A 20184-nucleotide genomic window follows, 5' to 3' on the forward strand; every position below is an offset into this window, starting at 1 on the left:
CATAATAGCTTTAAAAGGCTTTACAAACACAGCTCACCTCAACAGAGCGTTTGACAGGCTTCCGCCATTATCTGTGTTTGCTTTGCAGTCTGTGGCTGTAACTTTTGGTTTAATCTCTGTGGTAGCCTGGGACTGGGCAATATGGAAAAAAATATGGATATTCAAGATATCTGTTTGTTTTCATTTGCTTTTTGAGAACTTTTGGGGCAGGATGAAGGGGGGGGGGGACTGCATTCTTCCAAATTTTATACAATTTCTTGCTGATTTTTGAGGGGAATTTTTTTAATTTTTCTGTTTAGTTTTGTTCGCTTGGTGTCCAATTTTATTCCTGCCATTTTTCCATGATTTTGTAAACAATAAACTGAAGTCTACCCAGAAAAAAAGTGATCTGGATACAGGTAGGAAAGCAATAGACTACAACTTTTGGCTTAAAAAAAAAAAAAAAAAAAAAATTAATCATACTGCATCACAGATTTTGCTCTGTGTAGAGATATATTGCCCAGCCCAAACAAAAATAATGTAAACTTCAAGACAAGGAAACTGGACAGGAAGGAATAAAATAAAAATAAAGACAGCAGCTGTACATCAGAAACAGTAAAAAAAGGTATTTTTCTACAATCCTTTTGTCATCTTTTGACTCTGCATATTTATCCTGGGATAAACTTTAACTTTCAGAGCACAGAGACCGACATCACGCTCTTCATTATTTCATTTCATCTTTAAGTGACACACTAATTTGTGATTAAAACGAATGAAACAAAAATTTGGTTTCATAGGTCAATAGTGGCTATATTTTACACAAGATTTTGGTGAATTTATGATGCTTTTGTGATGCTTTTTCTTTGCAAAAGTGACATTTTCAACAATATTAGTTCAACTTTCCAAAACTTAAGTACATTATCAGCTATTGCAGTGACCTGAAGTAGGAAACTAAAGACTGTCTTGCAATTTTCCTCTCATAAAAACATCAGCTACATGTCTGAAACGTCAATGTGAAATGAATGTACAGCTCCAGGGAGCATTTCCCCAAGACAGCCAATAAATTATACGTAATGAGCTTGCCAGGGTGTGCTTGAAAGGAGTTGAAATAATATCCAGAATCTTTCGCGAGGAATCACAAAACTGAGGCATCAGTGACTGGATAACGGAGCGGGAAGACTCTTCACCTTTCGTCATCATGAATCACTAACCAGCTGCTCCTCGAAATCATTGTTGTGCATGTGTCAGTGTGTTGTGTGTGTGTGTGTGTGTGTGTGTGTGTGTGTGTGGGAGACAGGAAAGTGTGATGAAGGCCTGCAAAGAAGAGAAACTGAATCACTGTCGCTCAATCACCCTCCCACAATGAGTCTTGGTCCTGCTGCAGCCCTAAGCAACATTTGAATAATATACTCAAAAGTGCTTTATTTTATTATTAGGGTTTCCTCCCATTTGGGGCGCTTAGGAATCATTCACAGACCTGCTGAGCGCGGCTTTCACTGACTCAAGTTTCGGAACGGATAAAGTCTCGTGTTATGTTTTTGGTCAGCGTCAGACAGGTGACGGGTCTGCAGTGGGTTGGACCGGATCATATATTCAATGACAAGGAAACGCAAACAAATAAATAAGAAAATAAAAAGTTCAGAATCAAAACCTATCAAACACTTAAATGAATCTATTCGATTAATTTCGAATAGAATACCAAATAATAATTTTTATATTATTATTAAATTGTCAATATTAAGAAATTCCAGAGAATCAATGTCATCATTTGCTAATCGTATCTAAGAATTCAAAATAAATATTCATTTTCTTATATATATTGAATAAGAATTATTTGTATAGTTAATTGCCAGATTCATTTCATTGGAACTAATTTGACTTTAATCGCAACATTTAATCGTGTTGTGAATCAAATTAACCGACAAGTAAAATGGAAATATAGACAAATTTACCGACGACGGTTAAGACTTCGAAGACACACACATGCACGAAGCACAAAACAAGACCTAAAATTGGAGGTAATTGCAACCCTCTCAGTGAAACCCACACGTCGATTTAATCGTTTCATTCTGTTTTATTACAAACAAACAAACAAACAAAAAAAAGAGAGACAAAGGAGATGCGTCATCTTTGAAATGTTTTCACTGCCACTCATCATTTGACCGGCACCACGACATACACAGTGACACAAGATACCCAGAAATGAACAAAAAAAAAAAAAAAAAAAAAGAAATTCTGGAAGGAGGACAAAGAGAAACTGGAAAAAAAAGAACTAAGTGCTTGTTTTCGACGCAACATTTTAGTTAGGGGTTTGCAAAAACCTCTGTGTGGAACACAATTTCAAAAGCAGTTTCCTGGGTAGATTGGTGTAAAATGTCCGGTGTTTATGGGAAAAATTAACTCCTGGCAATCGCGTTTGTTGTTTGTGTTTTTTTCAAACTGAAAATGAGCTACATTGACGAGGATTTAAGGGTTGACATCAGGTTAATTCTTGGATGACTTTACATTTGTTCAGCTATGTTAATTAAGGCGATTTTTTTTTTTTCCATTGATGCGGTTTACAAAATGAATTTCCACCCGCTGAAATTCCGACATTAGATCTTATGCACTTTCTTAATTCCCGTGGAAGCATTTAGGGTTACATATGGCCTATGTTCTATATATGTATATATCATTTGCAAGCCCCAAATCTAAAATGTAAGCAAGAAAAAGTAGTTTTCTTGTTATATACCTACTTCTGAAGTTACCTCAACTTCTTCGTTTTTCTTTCCGTTGTAATTATAGGACAAACATTGCAAAGAGGCGCGCCGTGCGTCGCACATACTGTTCCGGGTTCGGAGTTCCTTGTTACAAAAAAATGTCTCATTTGGTAGAAGCTCTTTCTCAAATAGCAACAGCGAGAACAACAGCAACATCAACGACAACAATGCTCAATGATCGCGAGTAGAAACACAATAGAACACGAACGAGCCGTTTAAATATGCAAAGTATATCACAGGGTTTCGTAGAAAGAAACAGAAACTCGTAAAAGTAAAGGAGCAAAAGAGCTTGAGAAGAGGGTGGATGGGGGAGGAGAGGCGAGGGGGCATCAGGAGGACAGTTTGGGGTGATCGATAGGTTTTAATAACACTGACTTGCTTATGAAAGGTTAGAAACATTCATAGGAGGCTCCTGAAAAATAGCGCTGTGGCGAGGCCTCTTCTGGAATAAACCTCCGATATACTTCTGTACATAATCTACTTGTAGAGCCGACCATCGTGGAGAGGGAAGTGCGATGGGGACGGCGGCGAATACTTTGTGTGGCGGATCAAGTCCTGAAAATTTCGTCATAACTGTTTGTCGCAGCGTGTGTTTATCTGTACCGTTGGAAGTAGCAAGATGAAAACAAAAGGCCGGAGCTGTGCTTGGAGCTGCTCGAGCAGAGAGATCTGCCTCTCTGAGAATTAGAAACTGTATTAAAACGACTGCAGGCGCAGCTCGATACTGGATTTCTCCGTCTTTTTTTTTTTTTTTTTCCGCCAGGCAGCGTTTTTTGTGATTAGAGCATGCTTCTGATGACGAAGAAAATGAGTTTAATTTTACATGCAGTTTCCTGTTGAAGAGTTTCACGAGGAGGGGGGTGGGGGTCAAAGATTATGTGGTCTATTGAGGAATCTAAAAGGGTGTAGGATTGAGGTGTGTATACGTGTGTGTGTGTGTGTGTGTGTGTGTGTGTGTGTGTAGAGGTTAAAAGCGTCCCAAGAGGAGGAGGAGGAGGCCTGCGTGAGGAGGCCATTTTGAGGATTATAATGGTTTGAGGCAGACAAGAAAAGGTCACAAGTTATGAGAAAGTATGGACTGTATGTAGGTGTGGGTGTCCTTGGACAGTAAGTGCACATGTGCAGGAGTTTGTGTATGCACTGAATGTGCTTGTGTGTGTGTGTGTGTGTGTGTGTGTGTGTGTGTGTGTGTGCATATTTTGGGGAACTGTCAGTCAGCCGTCTGTGTAAAGGTGTGTCAACTGAAGCAACTACAATCGATAGCACACCCTCAGTCAGTCTAAGTTTAATACTGGATGTGATTAAAGGTTTCGAACGAGCAAGACTAAAGAAACCTTCGCAGCAGATCTGTTTTAGTGTGTTTGTGTGCGCGTGTTCGCAAGTGTGTGTGTGTATGGTAATCTAGTCGTCGATGCAGATGACCTCTCCGCTGCGCTGCTCCCGCCTGTTGACTAGCAGCTCCGCTTCTCGCTCTTTCTTTACAGACATGGGAGGCCCGTTGAGCACTGCAGGGGGAAACAACAGACAGCGGTTCAGTTCATTGAGGTCAGTGTCTGACGTGTCGGAAAACTGTCAGTGATAAATGTTTTGACTTCTTGAATCTCTTGTTCCTGAATAAACACGCTTCCAAATGGTGGACGTGTGTTACTTCAAATGACATGATACCAGAGAGGTCTAGAAGTGCTCGCCGTCCTCCGCGCTGCCTCCTGCAAGTGACATTACCGGGTTCATATATGGAGAAATCTGGCAGCGGGGGCTCGGCAGCATGCCTTCAAGAGAATATCGTGATCATAGTCAACTTTCGGGAATACAAATTAATGAATGAATGATTGTTGTTTAATTTTTTTTTTCAAAAACTTTTCAACTTCTCTTGGCTGGAGTCGTCCTCACCGAGGCAAATGATGCCGGCCCTGGTGTGTGCTCGTACGATCTATTCATAGATAGATTGAATAAAATGTGCAAACTTAATTCAGAGCGGAAAAAAAATGCTGTTCGTCCTATTCGAGCGAGGAAAGCATAAGTAGTTTAAAAGATGATTTGTTACTCATTTATGAATATAACTTCTCCATGTCTCCAGGATAACCTCTCCTCTCACTATCCACTCCCCTTTAGCCAGTCCATTGGAAAGGCCAAGCAACACCTTCACCCGTGGGCAGATCCCCGTCTGAAGCTTCAGACAATTACAAACATGGCAATGAGGAACAGGATTCTGCCGATGGATCTGTTTCGTACGCAAACTCCTAGAGGGGGCATTGCATGGGAATGGGAAATGCTTTTCGTTTTTGTTGCTTTAAGCGTATTTTAACATTAAGAATAAATGAATCTACGAGGGTCACTTAAATTAACCAATAGATTTGATACATTTAATTTTAAAAAACGTGAATATCAAAACCATGTGTGCTGCGCATCAAATCAGTCAAGTTTAAAAAAAACAAACAAAAAAAAAAAAAAAACACATATAAATATATATTTATGAAGAACTTTCCATCAAAGCACTGTTAGAGTGAGAAGCAATAAGAGTAAGAGTTTCATTTCAAAAATGAAATAAAAATCCCACATTCATTTATTCAACCTATCCTGCAGTGAGGGATGCAAGAGGGCCAGCCAACTACATGTTTTTGGACTGTGGCAGGAAACCAGAGAACCGGGAGAAAAACCCACAAAGACATGGGGGAGAACATGCAAACTCCACACAGAAAGGCCCCTCTTAGGATAGAAGTAGGAACCTTCTTGTTCTGAGGCGAAAGCGCTAACCAGTGCACCAGCGTGCTGCCCAAAATAAATAAATAGAACACAATAAAATTCAACAACACAATTCAGGACTCATATGCAGTGACAAGCAAGAGGCTGAATGTTCCACAATTTTGGTGCAGGGAAAGAAAAGAATCTCTCGCCAACTCCTCTTTTTTTCTGGCTTTTTTTTTTATTAGGATATAAAATACCACAGCCTACAATCTGTATATTTTAAATTGTCCAGCATCTCCTCAGTGGAAGCGTAAGCCCTCCATGAAGGATTTTTGGAAATGAGCCCATTATTAGAGGGACCTTGTTTATGGAAAAGGTCATGGCACTTTTGGTCGGTCGCAGACGTAAAATCCATGTAATATTTGGTTTCAAAGTCTGAGTACTGTTAAAGATGCCAGTCCAGTAAACAACTAGCCTGATTTATTATCAACAGAAAAACTATTCCCCAAAAGTCTATCCAGCACCAAAATACAAGTACCTCTCTGTGCTGTTGTTGGTTGTTGCTACCTCTGTACGACATAACAGAGACTAGCGAGGAACGAGATTGGCGTGTATAAATCTTTTCAATGCAAAAAAAAGAGTTAAAAAGTCTAGTTCTCACACCATTTGGTAACTTTTGAACTCGTTCCACCGTTGGTGATCCAGAAATAAGGACAGTGGGAAGAGAATGTCTTCTGTCTGGGAGTAGCAGAGCCAGATGTTGATGGCATCAAAGTGGATGTAGACAAGTGTAGACAGAAAAGTTAAACTGTGGAAAGACTCACAGGCTTGTCATGTCAATTAAAGGCCATTACTGTAGTCAGGGGTAGAGAAAAGAAAGGCCTTTTTTATAAACTATCCAGTATATTTAAAAACAAATTATAAAAAAAAAAAAAAATTGAAGCGCTTTGGAAACAGGAACTTGACCGGCCTACCTGTTCATTTTTATGTGAACCTGTAAATAATCATGTCTCCCATTTCACCACAACATTTTCACCTGTGGCTTCCAAGCCTCAACAATGGCAACCAAGAAACAAAAATGAATAAAGTAATAGGCGCGCAAGTCCGTCAATCATAAAGAAAGAAATAAAACATATTTTTAAACTAACTTCCGAAATGAAAACTCATTTGTTGTGTAATAAAAACGACAAAATCTGTCATGTAGAAAATTTGTATTCCCATTGCACAAGAATAGAAACCTGTCCATCAGATTGATGTGTCACTGTTGAGAGGAACCCACTCATTCAGAAAAGCAGAAGTAGAGCAAAAGAGATGAAAAGAACAAAACAAATGGGCGAACAGTGAGACAAACTTGAGGTCGGAAAATGTTTTTGGTCGATTTCCAGTATTTTCATCTAACATCCAAAGGTTGTGACAGACGTATGGTCACATACAAACCCCCGAAACAACCTCCCCCTCCTCAAGCCTTCTATAAATGAATACTGATTTGTGCTGGTGAGGCTGCTTCAGTGACGTTTCAGCAAGAAATTTGTTCATATATTTTTCAAACCAAGCTGCAAAAATATTACCCTTAAAACATATGGTGACGTATTGGTCCATCTGATCCTCAATCAGATAAAGCTTGATTTTTTTTTCTCCTCATGTTGTATCATATAAAGTGGAATAACAACCAGATGGACAGCGAGTCATCAATCACGATGGCCAGGTTTCTCGCAAACTTGGTTGTTGCAAGACGCGAAGAGGTGATTTTGTGTTGACAAAGTCTCATTTGCCGGGGTGACGAAAAGTTTAGTCTAACAGAGGGTTAGCCGAAGGTGGCGTGTCAGAGAGACAAACCGAGATCCGTGCCATGTATAAAAAGTCATCTGGCGGGAAAAACAGACATAATTGGATATATTCTGCATAGCGGTTATATGAGAAGTCATGTGAGAAGTTAATCAAACCAAAAGAGTAGTGCATATTGCAAAGACAAGGGGCCCCAAAACTGAGCCCTGGGGTACCCCTGCGGAGAGGTGATGAGTTATGGGCTCTCCGCAGGGGCAGTAATATCCTTTTTGTGACATGAATCAGTGTTGTGAATAGGAAATGTGGACATAATTTGGAGAAACAGCAACACTAAGGAAAACCAAGCCTAATAACAATCCTGTCAATCATCTACTTTATTCTGGTCCTTTTAGATTTATATATAACATTACAATATAGGAAAATTTAAAACATTAAAACATTGCTTTCATATTCATTTTAATGGGCAAACCTGCATTATACAGTACATCAATATATCATGTAACATATACAGTATCATGTTTACAATAATGATAATGCATAACTGTTAACCTGGAGAAAGTGAGGCCAGCAATGAGTAAGCATGCTCGCGCACACAACACACATACACACACACACACACACACACACACACACACACACACATGCTCTCTCTCAAACACACACACGCAAATGAACTGAATAGCTGGCCAGCAAAGGGATCTGTGCTTCCCACATTTGTGTGCTATCATGAATCTGCTTAGGGAGTGGAACAGTAAGTTTAGCATTCATTTCAAAACAAAGCCAGGAATAGACACACAGTCCACTTTTCTCACTTGCGCCACAGGGATAGATAAACTGCCATAACGCCACCCTGCCGATCAAAGATGCGATAGGGGCTGTAGGTATTGAGCTGCATACTGTCGGGGTGGCTGCGATTGTGTGTATGTGTTCCTACAATAAGAGAGGTAAGTGTGTGTGTGTGTGTGTGCAGTAGGGGTTCTTATGGGAAAACACATGGCACTTTGCCAGTGGAGGCCAAAAGAGGGGATGAGGAGACAGAAAAAGAAGAGAGACAGATTCAGTTAGCGTGTGTGAGTGTGTGTGTGTGTGTGTGTGTGTGAGTATCGGGGGCAGGCAAAATCAGACAAGACGTAAAAATTGTGGCCAAAGAGCAAGAGAAACCACGGGTCCGTGTAAGAAAAAAATGGGAGACAAGAAATAAATGCTAAATAAGGGAAGATTTGCCTGAAGAAAAAAAAAAAAAAACAGCCCGGTGTACTGGCCAGTACAATTTTGGAATTCTAGAATTTTGAAAACTTTGCTGCATAGTTTGTCCACCAGAGGGACCAGACATGTGTTTATTTTAGAGATTTTAAATGTTTATCTCATCCATTCACATTGAAATTGGCTAATCTTTTTTTTTTATCCTCTTTAAAGAAGATAATCCAGTAGCTGTTGTTGCGAGTGCTCAGATAATATTCCCGCAGAGCTCCTAACTGAATCCGAAAACTAACCAGAGGTATAGGTTAGGAGTGCGTCTGTGAATGGATGACAAAAACGAATGCAAAGCTAAAGATAACAGGACTGCTTTAACAGAAAATACCAAACGCTTTTTTGATCATTAGCTTAGAACGGACTGTAAAAACAGCAGAACTACTTAAATAATGTTGTCTGCATTATTACTATCATACGAAAAACTTTTATAAAAATCTCTTCAATAAATACCTGAAATACCTAAAAAAAATGTCACAGGCCTACTTGAGAAGGAGCTTATTCACATGGTGGTTGCTATTACATTTATTTGCCCTGCTGGTAGTTTTAATATTCAAGTTCGTATTTATACGGTGCAAATGTTCAGTGGCAATGACCTGCATCACAAGAAGGGATTGTGAAAGTGTAGTAGTTTTTTTTTTTAGGGGGGGAAAACCGTGCTGACGGGAGTTTTCAGCAGATTCAAGTCATCACCTGGTTGTAAAAAAAATCTTAATGTTGTCATCACTGTAATTTAGGCCCTTTTCTTGTGCTGCTGGGGAAAGTTGAATGCTTCATCCCCTTGTGACCTAATCTGATCGCCTTATTCATTCATTCGGTGTTTGGAACCGGTGCTCCGTCTTATCTTTATCTTAATCAGGATCCCGTCTTAAGTTCAAGGGGAAATAATAATCCTCCCACGATTTCATCACCAGATGCAACTCTCCGAACAGGAAAGCTTTGTCAAGACAACTCTTTTGAGTATTCAAACTTTTTTTTTTTTTTTCTAAACTAAGCAAATCCAATTGCTTCACAGTTCTCTGAGCGTTGATTTGAATGCATTGGATTCGAAATGATCTGCCTACGCTCAGTAAAACGATGACGTGTGAAAGAAGGCCTCGAATTTGATCTGGCTGCCATCCGCCTCGCTGCTGTACACTTGCATTCGGTTACTTGTAATGCAAAGTGGATCATGTTTAATGCAGCGGATTTGGTTTTGTCTGAAGCCAGGGTGCACTTTGCGTTCGACCCCCTTACTGTAAACCCCTTTTCAAACAAAAAAAAAAAAGCCAGGATTGAAAATATCCATATTGCAACTTAGACTGTCAGTGATCGGCTTTGCGAAAAACAAAGCGGAACAATTTAAAAAATGGTACGTCCGGTAAAAAAAAAAAAAAGACAAAAGAGGAAATGGAGCTATAAAAAGAACTCCTACTAAACTAGATAGCATATTCCCTCTGTGACATCCGACATTGTACATTTCACTCTGCAGACAAATTTTTCTGTCAGCTCAACCCCGTCCACCCCCGTTCACCCCTGCTCCACATATACATAATATCTCGGCCCTGCCAGCGAGTCTGCTGCTTCCCAGTAGCATCAGACATTGTTAGACAGATAAACATTTTCTCTTCCAAAATTAGGTTGGCAGCGATGTCCTCACGAGCACACACGCGGACGCACCATCTTAGAAATCTTTAAACTCCTGCACAAGAGCAAGATCTCAGGGGCCGCGCTAGATGAAGTGTCTCACGTCCAATAATGTAATAAAAACAACTCCGAGCCAATATGTCAGCATGAGTCTCTCCCCTGTAGGTCCGGCCTACTATCTGATGGAAGAGAGCGCTGCCATCTTGGCAGGCGAAAGCAGCATTTTTGCTTGCTGAAAAGAATTAAGAATCCATCCAACTGGGACTTAAAAAAAGGGTTTCATAAAACTTGCAGGAGTTTCTCAATCGATCAGGAGAGCTGGATATGTGTCAGCTCGGGATTTTCATGCATGTCCGTGCTGCTCCGTGCAAGCGTTTGTTGAAATGTTCTATTCGGGGTCTCTGCGTTGCAACTCGGTATTTCTTTGGAGTCTGGTCAAAACGTACCCCTAGGCTGCTAGCTGACTCGTGTTGCGGAGCCAGACGTCCGTCAACAATACGCCTGGGTCGTGCCAGCACAGGACAGACGTTTGGCTTAGTCCATTATCATCTCACTGTGAGAAAAAAAAAAACAAAAAAAAACAACAAACTCTAGCTCTGACTTGTTGTGAAAGACGGTCAAAATCGTCTCGAGGATGCGGCACGGCGCTCTAGCAGAATAGTGTCTGGGGGGAGGTGACACTCGGCTCTGTGGGGAACGTCCCTGTTTGACAGCGAATGTTTTCACATTTTCCAGTGTACGTCTTTTACAGCTACTGACTGAAAGGACAAAGGCGGTCTGCCTTGTTGCCAGATCAAAAGCGTCTTCAAAACCTACCCTTTTTGGCATGTTGGCTACTATTATGCTACGACTGGCCAGCTCGCTAAGAGGTTGCTGCTGCTGTGTCACACTGCAAATATCAAAACGGCTTATCGTGTACCTACAGCGTACTTCTGGTACACGAGACTATACCTCAGCGGGACAAAAACAAAACAGTACGGCAGATCCTGAATCAAGGTTGGTCTTTGACCGCGTATTTAGTGAATTAAATGTGAAATCACTGACTTTGGCAACGACATCAGTTGCCCTTTTACACGTCTACACACATCCAGCATTCCAAACACGAGGAACATTCATTTGGTTTGGCTAGCTGATGAATCGAATACAAGTGTCCCTCCAGCTCTGTTTTGGTCTCTGCCAAATCCTGAGGGAAATGTTGTGCTCTCTCGCCGCCGCGCGCTCCGCTCCGCTCACCAGCCAGTCGTTTATCGTCGGTGCTCGGAGAGACGAGCGGAGAATTTCACAGAAATGAGCCGCCTGCAGCTGGAAAGCAGCTTGATGAGCAGTAAAAGTGAATCAAAACAGAAAAGTTGCGTGCTGTAAAAAACCAAACAAAGAGCTGAATGAGGCTGATGTGGGCCGGATGATTATTCCGCGGGTTTGTCACTAACGGGCGACACTTTACGCGCAGCAACTTGATGTATTGGTCATATAAAAAAAGATTAAGGCTGCTATTCATAAACTGGATTACATGGAGGAAAAACTCCAGCTGTTTTATGTTAAGATCAAACCAAACCATGATGGATTTGGGAAGTACAACTGTAAAAAGAGGTTTTTAGAAATTATTTCCTACAAGTGAGGTTTCCAAAAATCATTTGTAATCCGTAAAAAGCAAACAAAAAAACATTTAAAATAAAGAAAAAAAGTTCTGTTGTTATATTGGTTTCAATATCAAAAGCCTTTTAACGAGGCTCAGCTTCGGTGTCTGAGTAAAAACGGCAGTGTGACACACACACGTACACACATGTACCACCGGAAGGGCACATACCTTTGCTGAAGCCAACGTAAAAAACAAAAAAAAAAAAAAAAAACAAAGAGCTCATTATTGCTACGTTACACAGATCTGCCCCCCAAAATTTAATGGCGTTCCGTCTCCGCCCACCCCGCACCCCTCCGCCGGGGTCTGAAAGAAAACTGAAAACAAAAAGTCTTTGGCGGAAGGATCAAAACGAACCAAACACTGGCACACTCTCACACAGAGGACATAAAAACACCTGTACACACAGCATTTTTCAGTCTACGCATGTATCTATATGCGCATTACACATACAGTATATACTCATTGCAGGCCACACTAAATGTAGCACCTTCCGTCTTCATCTCATTCAAGCTTTAGGGCAAATACCACTCAGTATGAGCTTTAAAATACTCTTCAGGAAAACTGCTTAACAGATCGTCCACTTTTTCTTTGTTCCACAAACAAGGCGGCAGAGTTCATCTGCTCCCTACTTTGGGACGTCAGGCTGATGTACAGCTCTGCTGCACACACACACCGCGCTGGAAAAATGATGACAGAGTCCAGAGTGTTTTATGTTCCTGGGGATCAGGGGACATTTTCCAGTGTGGAATTCATCTCACTGTCACAATAAAGAAGCCTGAAGAACCGAAAAAAAAAAAAAAAAAAACTCTTTGGGCTTCAAAGAGAGGCTCCCTTTTTCACTTAAGTGACTGATTACACTTTATACAGGAAGAGCGGCTCATAAATACTGCTTTTTGTTGTGATGAGGCATCAACCCGGGAAATGTAAACGGTGCGATACCCCCCTTTCAGCCGAGCCTGCAAAACGGTGCAAATATAAATATGCCTCCAAATACAATACAAACGTCTTTACCGGTCGATGAGGTGTGATCGGAGCGATGTCGGTGAAATAAGTGGACAAAAGGCAACGTCTCAGTATCTCATACGTGTGGATCTTTGATAAGGGCAGCGCCCTGAGAGCTAGTAGGTTATATCTGATGCGGAAACCTCAGTCGACTGAGATTCTTCAAGTAGAGCAGTTAGTGTGAATTACAATAGTAGGATAAAAACGGATCGACAGCGACGGCGAGAAGAAAAAAAAAATGAAAAAGCTTTGTTTTCCGCCGATGGAGATGCAGCGATGAAACCTCTGAATGTCCAACTGAGGAGGGAGTGAGGGTGGGGGGGGGAGGGTTGCACAACATGGCAAAAAACCTTCAAAAGGTATATATTGTGTCATATCGCAAGGACTGTTTTAATTGTTTTCTCTTCTGTGGGTTTCATTTTAAAATCCGATCGCCGTTTACGGCGACCGATAGCAAAGGGGGGGCGTTAAAACCCTACAGATCTATTTTTTCGAATATAAAAATAGTGAAAAGTCCTGTGTGCAGGATGAGTCGCCAGACGTTTATTTTTTTTTTCATATATTTGGCATAAAACATGAGATTTTTTGTTTTTTTTTGAATATATTTGGCATGTAACATGAGATTTAACTCAAGGATTTCAGCTGAGAAAATGCGATAAAAACGCATCCAAGATGTTTTTTTTTTTTTTATGATGCTTTGTTCATTGTAAGGAAACCAGTTCAGATTGTTTCTTTGTGCTTTGAAGGTCACAACATTTCCTTTCATTCTTTTGTACTCTCAATTGTGCGTTGACCAAAAATTAATTTTCGATGTCAAACCGTTGCATTTGCTGGAACTGAATTTTAGCCGCACAGTTTTGCAATTTGGTCTCCTTTAATCACAGGCGTGAGAAGTAACACCGCAAACGAAAATTGTATTAAAGTCAGTTGGGACACAATAGAACGCAGATAATTGGCCATTCAGCTCCATCAAGCATTTTTCCACAATTTTGGCACCAAATTTTTGGAGTTTAATTTCGCCAATTCCATTTTTTCCGTCCTTTAAGATTTCAGCTCCTGGCGAACTGACAAGTGGAGCTGCATTGCCCACAAGCGTCGCGCATCGATGCCGCGAAAGACACTTTTTAACGGACATCGAAATGCCACGGCTCTTCCCGAGGAGCCTCCTCTCTGAATTCCTCAAGACGAGCGAGTGAAGCCCAACACCTTGGCGTTCGCGAAAGCACCAGGCCGAAAAGGCTATCGGCTTAGCGCCGCAAGAAGCCCGATCAGGTCGGCATAGTTGTGGACCCTAGTTAGCTTAGCAAGTCACACCAGGACACGGAGCTGGAGGGAGCGCGGGGCCTCGAATGCATCCTCGCTTACTTGGCTCGATACGAAAATGAAATTATCGCCGATTTCCAGTTGATGGGCCGCACGGAAAATGTTTTGAATATCGCCCAACCCTCAGGATTTGCTTATTTCTTATTCTGCGTCTGTGTGTCGCCCGTCGCGTCATTCCGTCAAAATTCATATGGCGGCCTGACATCACATGTCGGCAGAAGGCTGCGATTCAAAATCTTGCATCATGTGCAGCTGTCTTTTATTGATTTGTAAATGCCGAGAAACGCGTTCCCTCGACTCTCGCATGTTAATGTGGTCAAGATCATCACTGGAACTTGTGCCATCGGATCTTCTGATTGCCAGATATATGAAAAAAAAAAAAAAAAAAAAAATCAAAGTAAAATATAAATAAATAAAAGATTTGTATTCGACAGCCAAATCCAACTGACGAAATTCTGAGTCGGGTAGAAGCCCTCGCCTTTTAAGCTTGGATGGGCTTCGGGATGCCAGAAGACTCCACGGGAAGTAACGTTTGAGACAGAAAATTTCATTCTCTCTCCTCTCCTTTTTTTTTTTTTTTTTTTTTTTTTTTTTTTTGTAAAACGATCCCAGTCCAATTCGTCCCTTTGAATTTCATCTTGGGCTTGGACTCAGCGGGGTTTTGTACTTTGCAGGTTTTCGGGTTCTGTGTGAGGGCCACAGTGTATACATATATATTTGTCTGTGTGTGTGTGTGTGTGTGTGTGCGTGTGTGTGTGTGTGTGCGTTTGCGAGAGAGGGAAAGAGAGGGAGAGAGACGGAGGAGTGGAAGACTGGAGGAATGAGGGAGTACAGGGTCAGAGCGAGGGGACAGACTTGTTCAGTCAGCCGGTGGATGAAGAATTGATCCGGGGGGGAATCTTTCAGCACAGAGGGAGAGACGGAGAGAGAAGTCAAGAAATCCGAGGAATAAAGGAAAAAAAAAACTCTTCCTTTGTTGCATTTTTCTGCTTCTACCTTCATATTTGAATTCCTGAAAACCTGTGATTGCATTAACACACCGCTCCCCCGCCCCTCCATTTCTCTTCAGCCCAGACATCTTTTGCCTCACTCCTTTTCTCTTTTTTTTTTCAGAAGATACTTTTTGCTTCGCTCCAGGATTTTGTTTGTTCCAGGAATGTCACATCCCTCTCTTTCTGTCTCTCTGCCTCATTTTCCTCGCACGCATCATTAGCGCTCGATCCGATGGCCAGCTTTTTCGCGTCTCCCGTCGTATTGCGGCCTCCTGAGTCCCCGGCCCCCGTTCGGCGGCCGATCGTTTTTGTTTTTTTTTTTTCATTTTTGAGGATCCTCCACTTCTTTGTCGCCTTCGGTCTTAATTCGATTTGTCCCCGCGAGTTTACGGCCGCGGCGTCGCCGCCGCCGCCGCCACGCTTGGGTTTCAGTCTCCCTTTGTATCCCTCTGCTTCCAGCAGTGTCAAAGTGCTCTGCCCGTTCCACGGTTTCCCTTTTCTTTTTTTTTTTTCCTCCTCCTGCGCTCTTTTTCCAGGCTCGTGTTTGTTACATTCTGGGATTGTTCACCTTTTTTTTTTTCCTTCCCTCTTTTCCCCTTGGCGACTCCCTACTCTCGCCTTAGGGTTTTTTGGGCCGACCGTTGCGCGGCAGGTTCTCCACGGTGTTGCTGAGCCTGTATTTGACGATGATGCTGTGCACTGTCGACTTGGGCATCCTGAGCTCCTGGCCGATTGCCCCCTCTGACTTGCCGTCCTTCCAGAGGTCCACCACTCTCTGCCGCTGCCCCACATCGTGCTCCTTGGTCTTCTGGCACACACCAGCAGTGGCCGGCCCTCCTGCGGCTCCCCCAGCAGCTCCCCCGACGGCCCCAGCAGCGGCGGCGGCTTCTGTGGGGGCAGACAAGCGGCAGACTGTAGTGGAGGCTTGGAGAGGGGAGCAGGATAATGTGACACTTTACTGGTCCCTGTGGGGGATTCTCTTTAAGCTCGCCTCTCCCCTTTGCAGGGGAGGTCAGAGGTCAGAGGGGGCGCTACTGGAGCCGGCGGGGGGTTGGGTGTCCCGCTCAAGGACACGTCAACGAGGCAGGTGCTCGCCGGAATGAGGGCTTGAGCCCAAGTGGTCCACATGAAGGGCAATCGCGCTAATTTCTATGCCAATAAAAATGAAGTATTGTCTATGCGGGACTCCTTTTAGAGCAGATGCGTAGCTTCCTCATGGCAGGCAGTGATCGATGAAACAGGTTTTCCGAAAAGCAATTCAAGGTACTGCTGAGAAATCACCATGTGTTGACTCTGCAGACTGAGGCGGCGCAAAACAATCCGTCACTGGAGCGTTCGCTGCGGCACCGCGTCGAGTTTGGAAGTTCACAGAGTGCAGCTAAAGTAGATTTGTAGTTAAGAAGTATCAAGGAAAGCATACGTATTTTTGGAAATGTTTTGTGTACTCAAGTGAGGGGGGGCGAGGCGGGAGCGTTTCTCAGGAGAGAACTATTAAAGGAGGTCGAAGGTCACCAAATCAGGGGATTTTGTTTTTTTAACTCCGTCCGCTTCTCCCACTCGCTTTCTTTTCCCTCTCTGTCCAAGTCGAAACAGGTCAGGAGGCAGCGTGACCCCAATCAAGACCATAAACGTGGCCAGCTGCATGCTGGAGCTCAGGATATTCCGCCTGCGCTCGGCTCAGCCGCTCGCCATCAGGGCCCCCGCGAGCGAAAAACCCACGGAGTAGCAAAGCTCACGCGCGACTATTTCTGAAACAGCCGGCATTCGGGGCCCAGCCCTCGCGCCGCTTCGCAAGTCACAACACGACGTTTACACAACCAAACAGCTTCTGCGGTTTCGGTCTCAAAATACCTTGGTACAAAGTCCGAATGTTTTCTTGGCACGGCCCGACTCAGACAGGCTGAGCATAATGACATTTTCAGAGATAGGCCTTGGCTCTCCGAAATGCAATGCTTTTGACAGATGTCTCAGTCTACAATTACATAAATCAAGATACACTGAGTGAGAGTCGGGCGCAGCACCGAGGGAGCTGGCTGTTGCGGTTTTTACTGCAACGCAATTGGGAAATATCGGGTTTTACCAGTTATCTCTGCCACATCTCTGCTATCTAAACATCTCCAAACACAAATAGACATGCAGAGCGGCGAGTCCGTCTGGTGCGCATATGCTGTTACCAATCTAATTATGAGAATATAAATTCACAAACTGCCAGTGCCCTAAGACAGACCGCTGGAGAGGGGAGTTGGACAAGAAGCCAAAACAAAATAATTTTTTTTTTTTCTCTTTCTTTTATGATTTTTATTCTAATGCCTTTAACTCAAAAAAGGAATGGGAGGCACAATAAAATTTCACAAGAGAAAATAAACATGTGCGAAAAAGAAAATACTCCACAGACAGGTTTGATAGCACTCCAGCCTGTGTTTTATTGTTGCACAATGTTTCATTACTGCTGAGCACTGAATTTGGACGTTGGACACATTAGGAGATGAAATTGCCTTAATATAGCCGCGCAGCTTGTTTGTGTTTGATTTCGGTAATGTCTATTTCAGGTGTCTATCTGGCAACCAGATCAGAAACTCTGCTACACATGTTTTTTTCCCCATATGAACCCCATTCTGGACTTTGAGGGTTTAACAGCTAAGCTGCTCAGCGAGATGAAGTGTCTATTTAAAGTGCTTAGCGGTGCTGCTTTAGAGGCCATCAGGTAGTTCCTTTCCCTTCGCATTCAGGGATTATATTGAAATTTTCGAGAGTTAAATTTTGCGGGTATTTTATTACACGGCCGTTTACATTTTTCCAATTCCCGGAGTCAGCGATCTTTTGTGAGGAAGCTTCTCTTTCTTTTTCTAAATGATTTTCCACAACAACATAACCATATAAAGATGGAATTCCTCAGATGACATCTTTAAATAGGAGTAACATTTTGGGCCGCTTTGGCCCATCGTCAGTAGAGGCTCCCAACTAATCAAGTCGAGATCTCCAGAGCCTGATTTGAGCGTCTCTGTCAGAATGTCGTGAAAACTCAGAGGCTTAGTCGGAGCTGAAAAAAAATGGAACAGCACCGGAGAGACAGAAAAATGTCAAAATACTGCACGCTGCCACAACTGAGCTCTGGCAGCGAGTATCCTCCGTGATAGATGCAGAATAAACACCGACAAAGTACAAGTAAAGCTCAGCGACTGTCTGGTCTTCTGTAATGCGAACAAATCGCAGCCGGCGATGGGCAACACAACGTCATATTTTGGCCGCGACCCTGATTGAAACATGATTGACACTTTCACACATTGGCAAATAACCGAGTTTGCCAATTTTATGGATGAAATGATATTGATTTGAATCCTTATTTGGAGAAAGACACAAATAATCAACAGTAACTGTGCGTACCCTTACATTCAGGTTTATTTTGAAATGACTGCTCCATTTTTTTTGCAATTATTGTAATTCACGTGGAATTCTTGTTTGAGGTTTGTGTTGTGAATTGATGTTATTATAAACAGCTCCAAAATAGTACAACTCCAAAGTGCATCATATCATATCATCACGATAATCAGTATAATGCAATATAATGATGAGACCGATAAGCGCAGGTGAATCTCCAGGAATTTTTTTTTTTGCAACTCCCCAGAATCTGGCACTTCTTGAGCGTGCCTTAACAGCCATGCAAAAAAATGTCTTGCCTGCACCCGATTGGACAAATGCTTACAAGCCATCTCTGCACCAAGGAATATAATGGCAGCATTCTCTCACTTATGGCAATAAAGTTGACAAAACCTTTGCTTGGACCACTCGCAGATATGAAATGGAATTCTCCGCGGATGAAAGTGCTAAACAATGAACGGGAAAGCAAGGAAATCAAAGATCCCTCAAACCTGCACCTTCACTCTGAAACACTTCCACTGACATGCAATTCATAAAACAGATTGCGGCAGTAAATCTTAATCTAATTAATAAATAGGAATACAATGTCAGAATCTGTGCAGCAGATGAGGCAAATGTGTTCTGATGAAAAAGCTGAATCTGACCGATTATGTCATTGTGACCCCCCCCCCCTTTACCATTGTTGCACCACTTGTGCGAGCACACTTTCCTCTTTCAGCAGAGGCGTCGCCTGTGAAAAACTGCAGGGAGGTGATGGGTTTAAATTGTAAGAAACAAATCAAAATGAAGCCTAATTATCAACATGATGACGCAGATTCTCGCAATAAATGGTGATTTCCAACATTTGCAAATACACCTGCCAGTGTGCTACGTGTAGGGATTTTGATTAAAAGGGAAAAAAAAAAAAAAAAATTCTCGATCTAATTTTTTTTTGTATTAATCAGTCTGTGGTCTTTTCTACTGTCATGCTGTGTTAGCTGCTGGCAGTCGCTGCATCCAAAATTTCCAGACCATAGTGAATAGTCAAAAATAATGTTTTCTAACCTAACCTATGTAATCTAACCCGACCTACTGTAATCTAACCTAATCTACTGTAATCTAACCTAACCAATGTAATCTTACCCAACCTACTGTAATCTAACCTAATCTACTGTAATCTAACCTAATGCGATCTAAACTAACCTACTGTAATCTAATCTAACCTAATGCAATCTAATCTAACCTACTGTAATCTAACTTAATGTAATCTAATCTAACCTAATACAATCTAATCTAACGTACTGTAATCTAACCTAACCTATGTAATATGACCTAGCCTAATATAATCTAATCTAATCCAATTTAATGCAATCGAATCTAACCTACTGTAAACTGATCTAACCTAATGCAAGGTAATCTAACCTACTGTAATCTGATCTAACCTAATGCAATCTAATCTAAACTAATGCAATCTAATCTAAGCTACTGCCGGACAGTTAAATGGTGACATGAGGGCACAGGGCGTCTCTTACTATTCAAATCATTGCCGAAGTTACACTTGTTGCACGTAATTTATAGTTTGCTGTTGTTCATCATCCGCTTCCTTGAAACCTCAACGTCTGGATCGGGTTCATCCTTTTTGAGTGAAACCTGGAGCGTCGCTGTGAAACCTGAGGCAACTTGATAATCACCTCGTCTTGTTTATCTTCGTAATCGTAGGAAGCCAAAATCGTAATTGAAAACAAAATGGACTGAATTGCCCCGGCGCCTAATATATACAACGGCA

The 20184-nt window shown here is 42.1% G+C and overlaps 1 protein-coding gene across 3 annotated transcripts in view; it reads right to left on the bottom strand.

The window, feature by feature from the left end:
• Positions 1-3060: 3060 nt before the first annotated feature.
• chd3 (chromodomain helicase DNA binding protein 3) overlaps positions 3061-20184 on the bottom strand; it is a 54079-nt gene continuing 36955 nt past the window's right edge. For 2 of the 3 annotated variants that reach the window (XM_086165996.1, XM_086165995.1), the window contains exon 40: positions 3061-4243. In XM_086165996.1, coding sequence (XP_086022122.1) covers positions 4140-4243 — 104 coding nt within the window. In that variant the 3' untranslated portion in view covers positions 3061-4139. Of the gene's footprint in view, positions 4244-15509; positions 15930-20184 lie in introns of those variants that run through there. The other variant, XM_086165994.1, reaches the window with a different exon arrangement.

The sequence above is a fragment of the Fistularia commersonii genome, chromosome 19 (genome assembly GCF_037954325.1).
Source record: "Fistularia commersonii isolate RoL2024-O1a breed Wild chromosome 19, RoL_Fcom_v1.0, whole genome shotgun sequence".
Classification (NCBI taxonomy): Eukaryota; Metazoa; Chordata; class Actinopteri; order Syngnathiformes; family Fistulariidae; genus Fistularia; species Fistularia commersonii.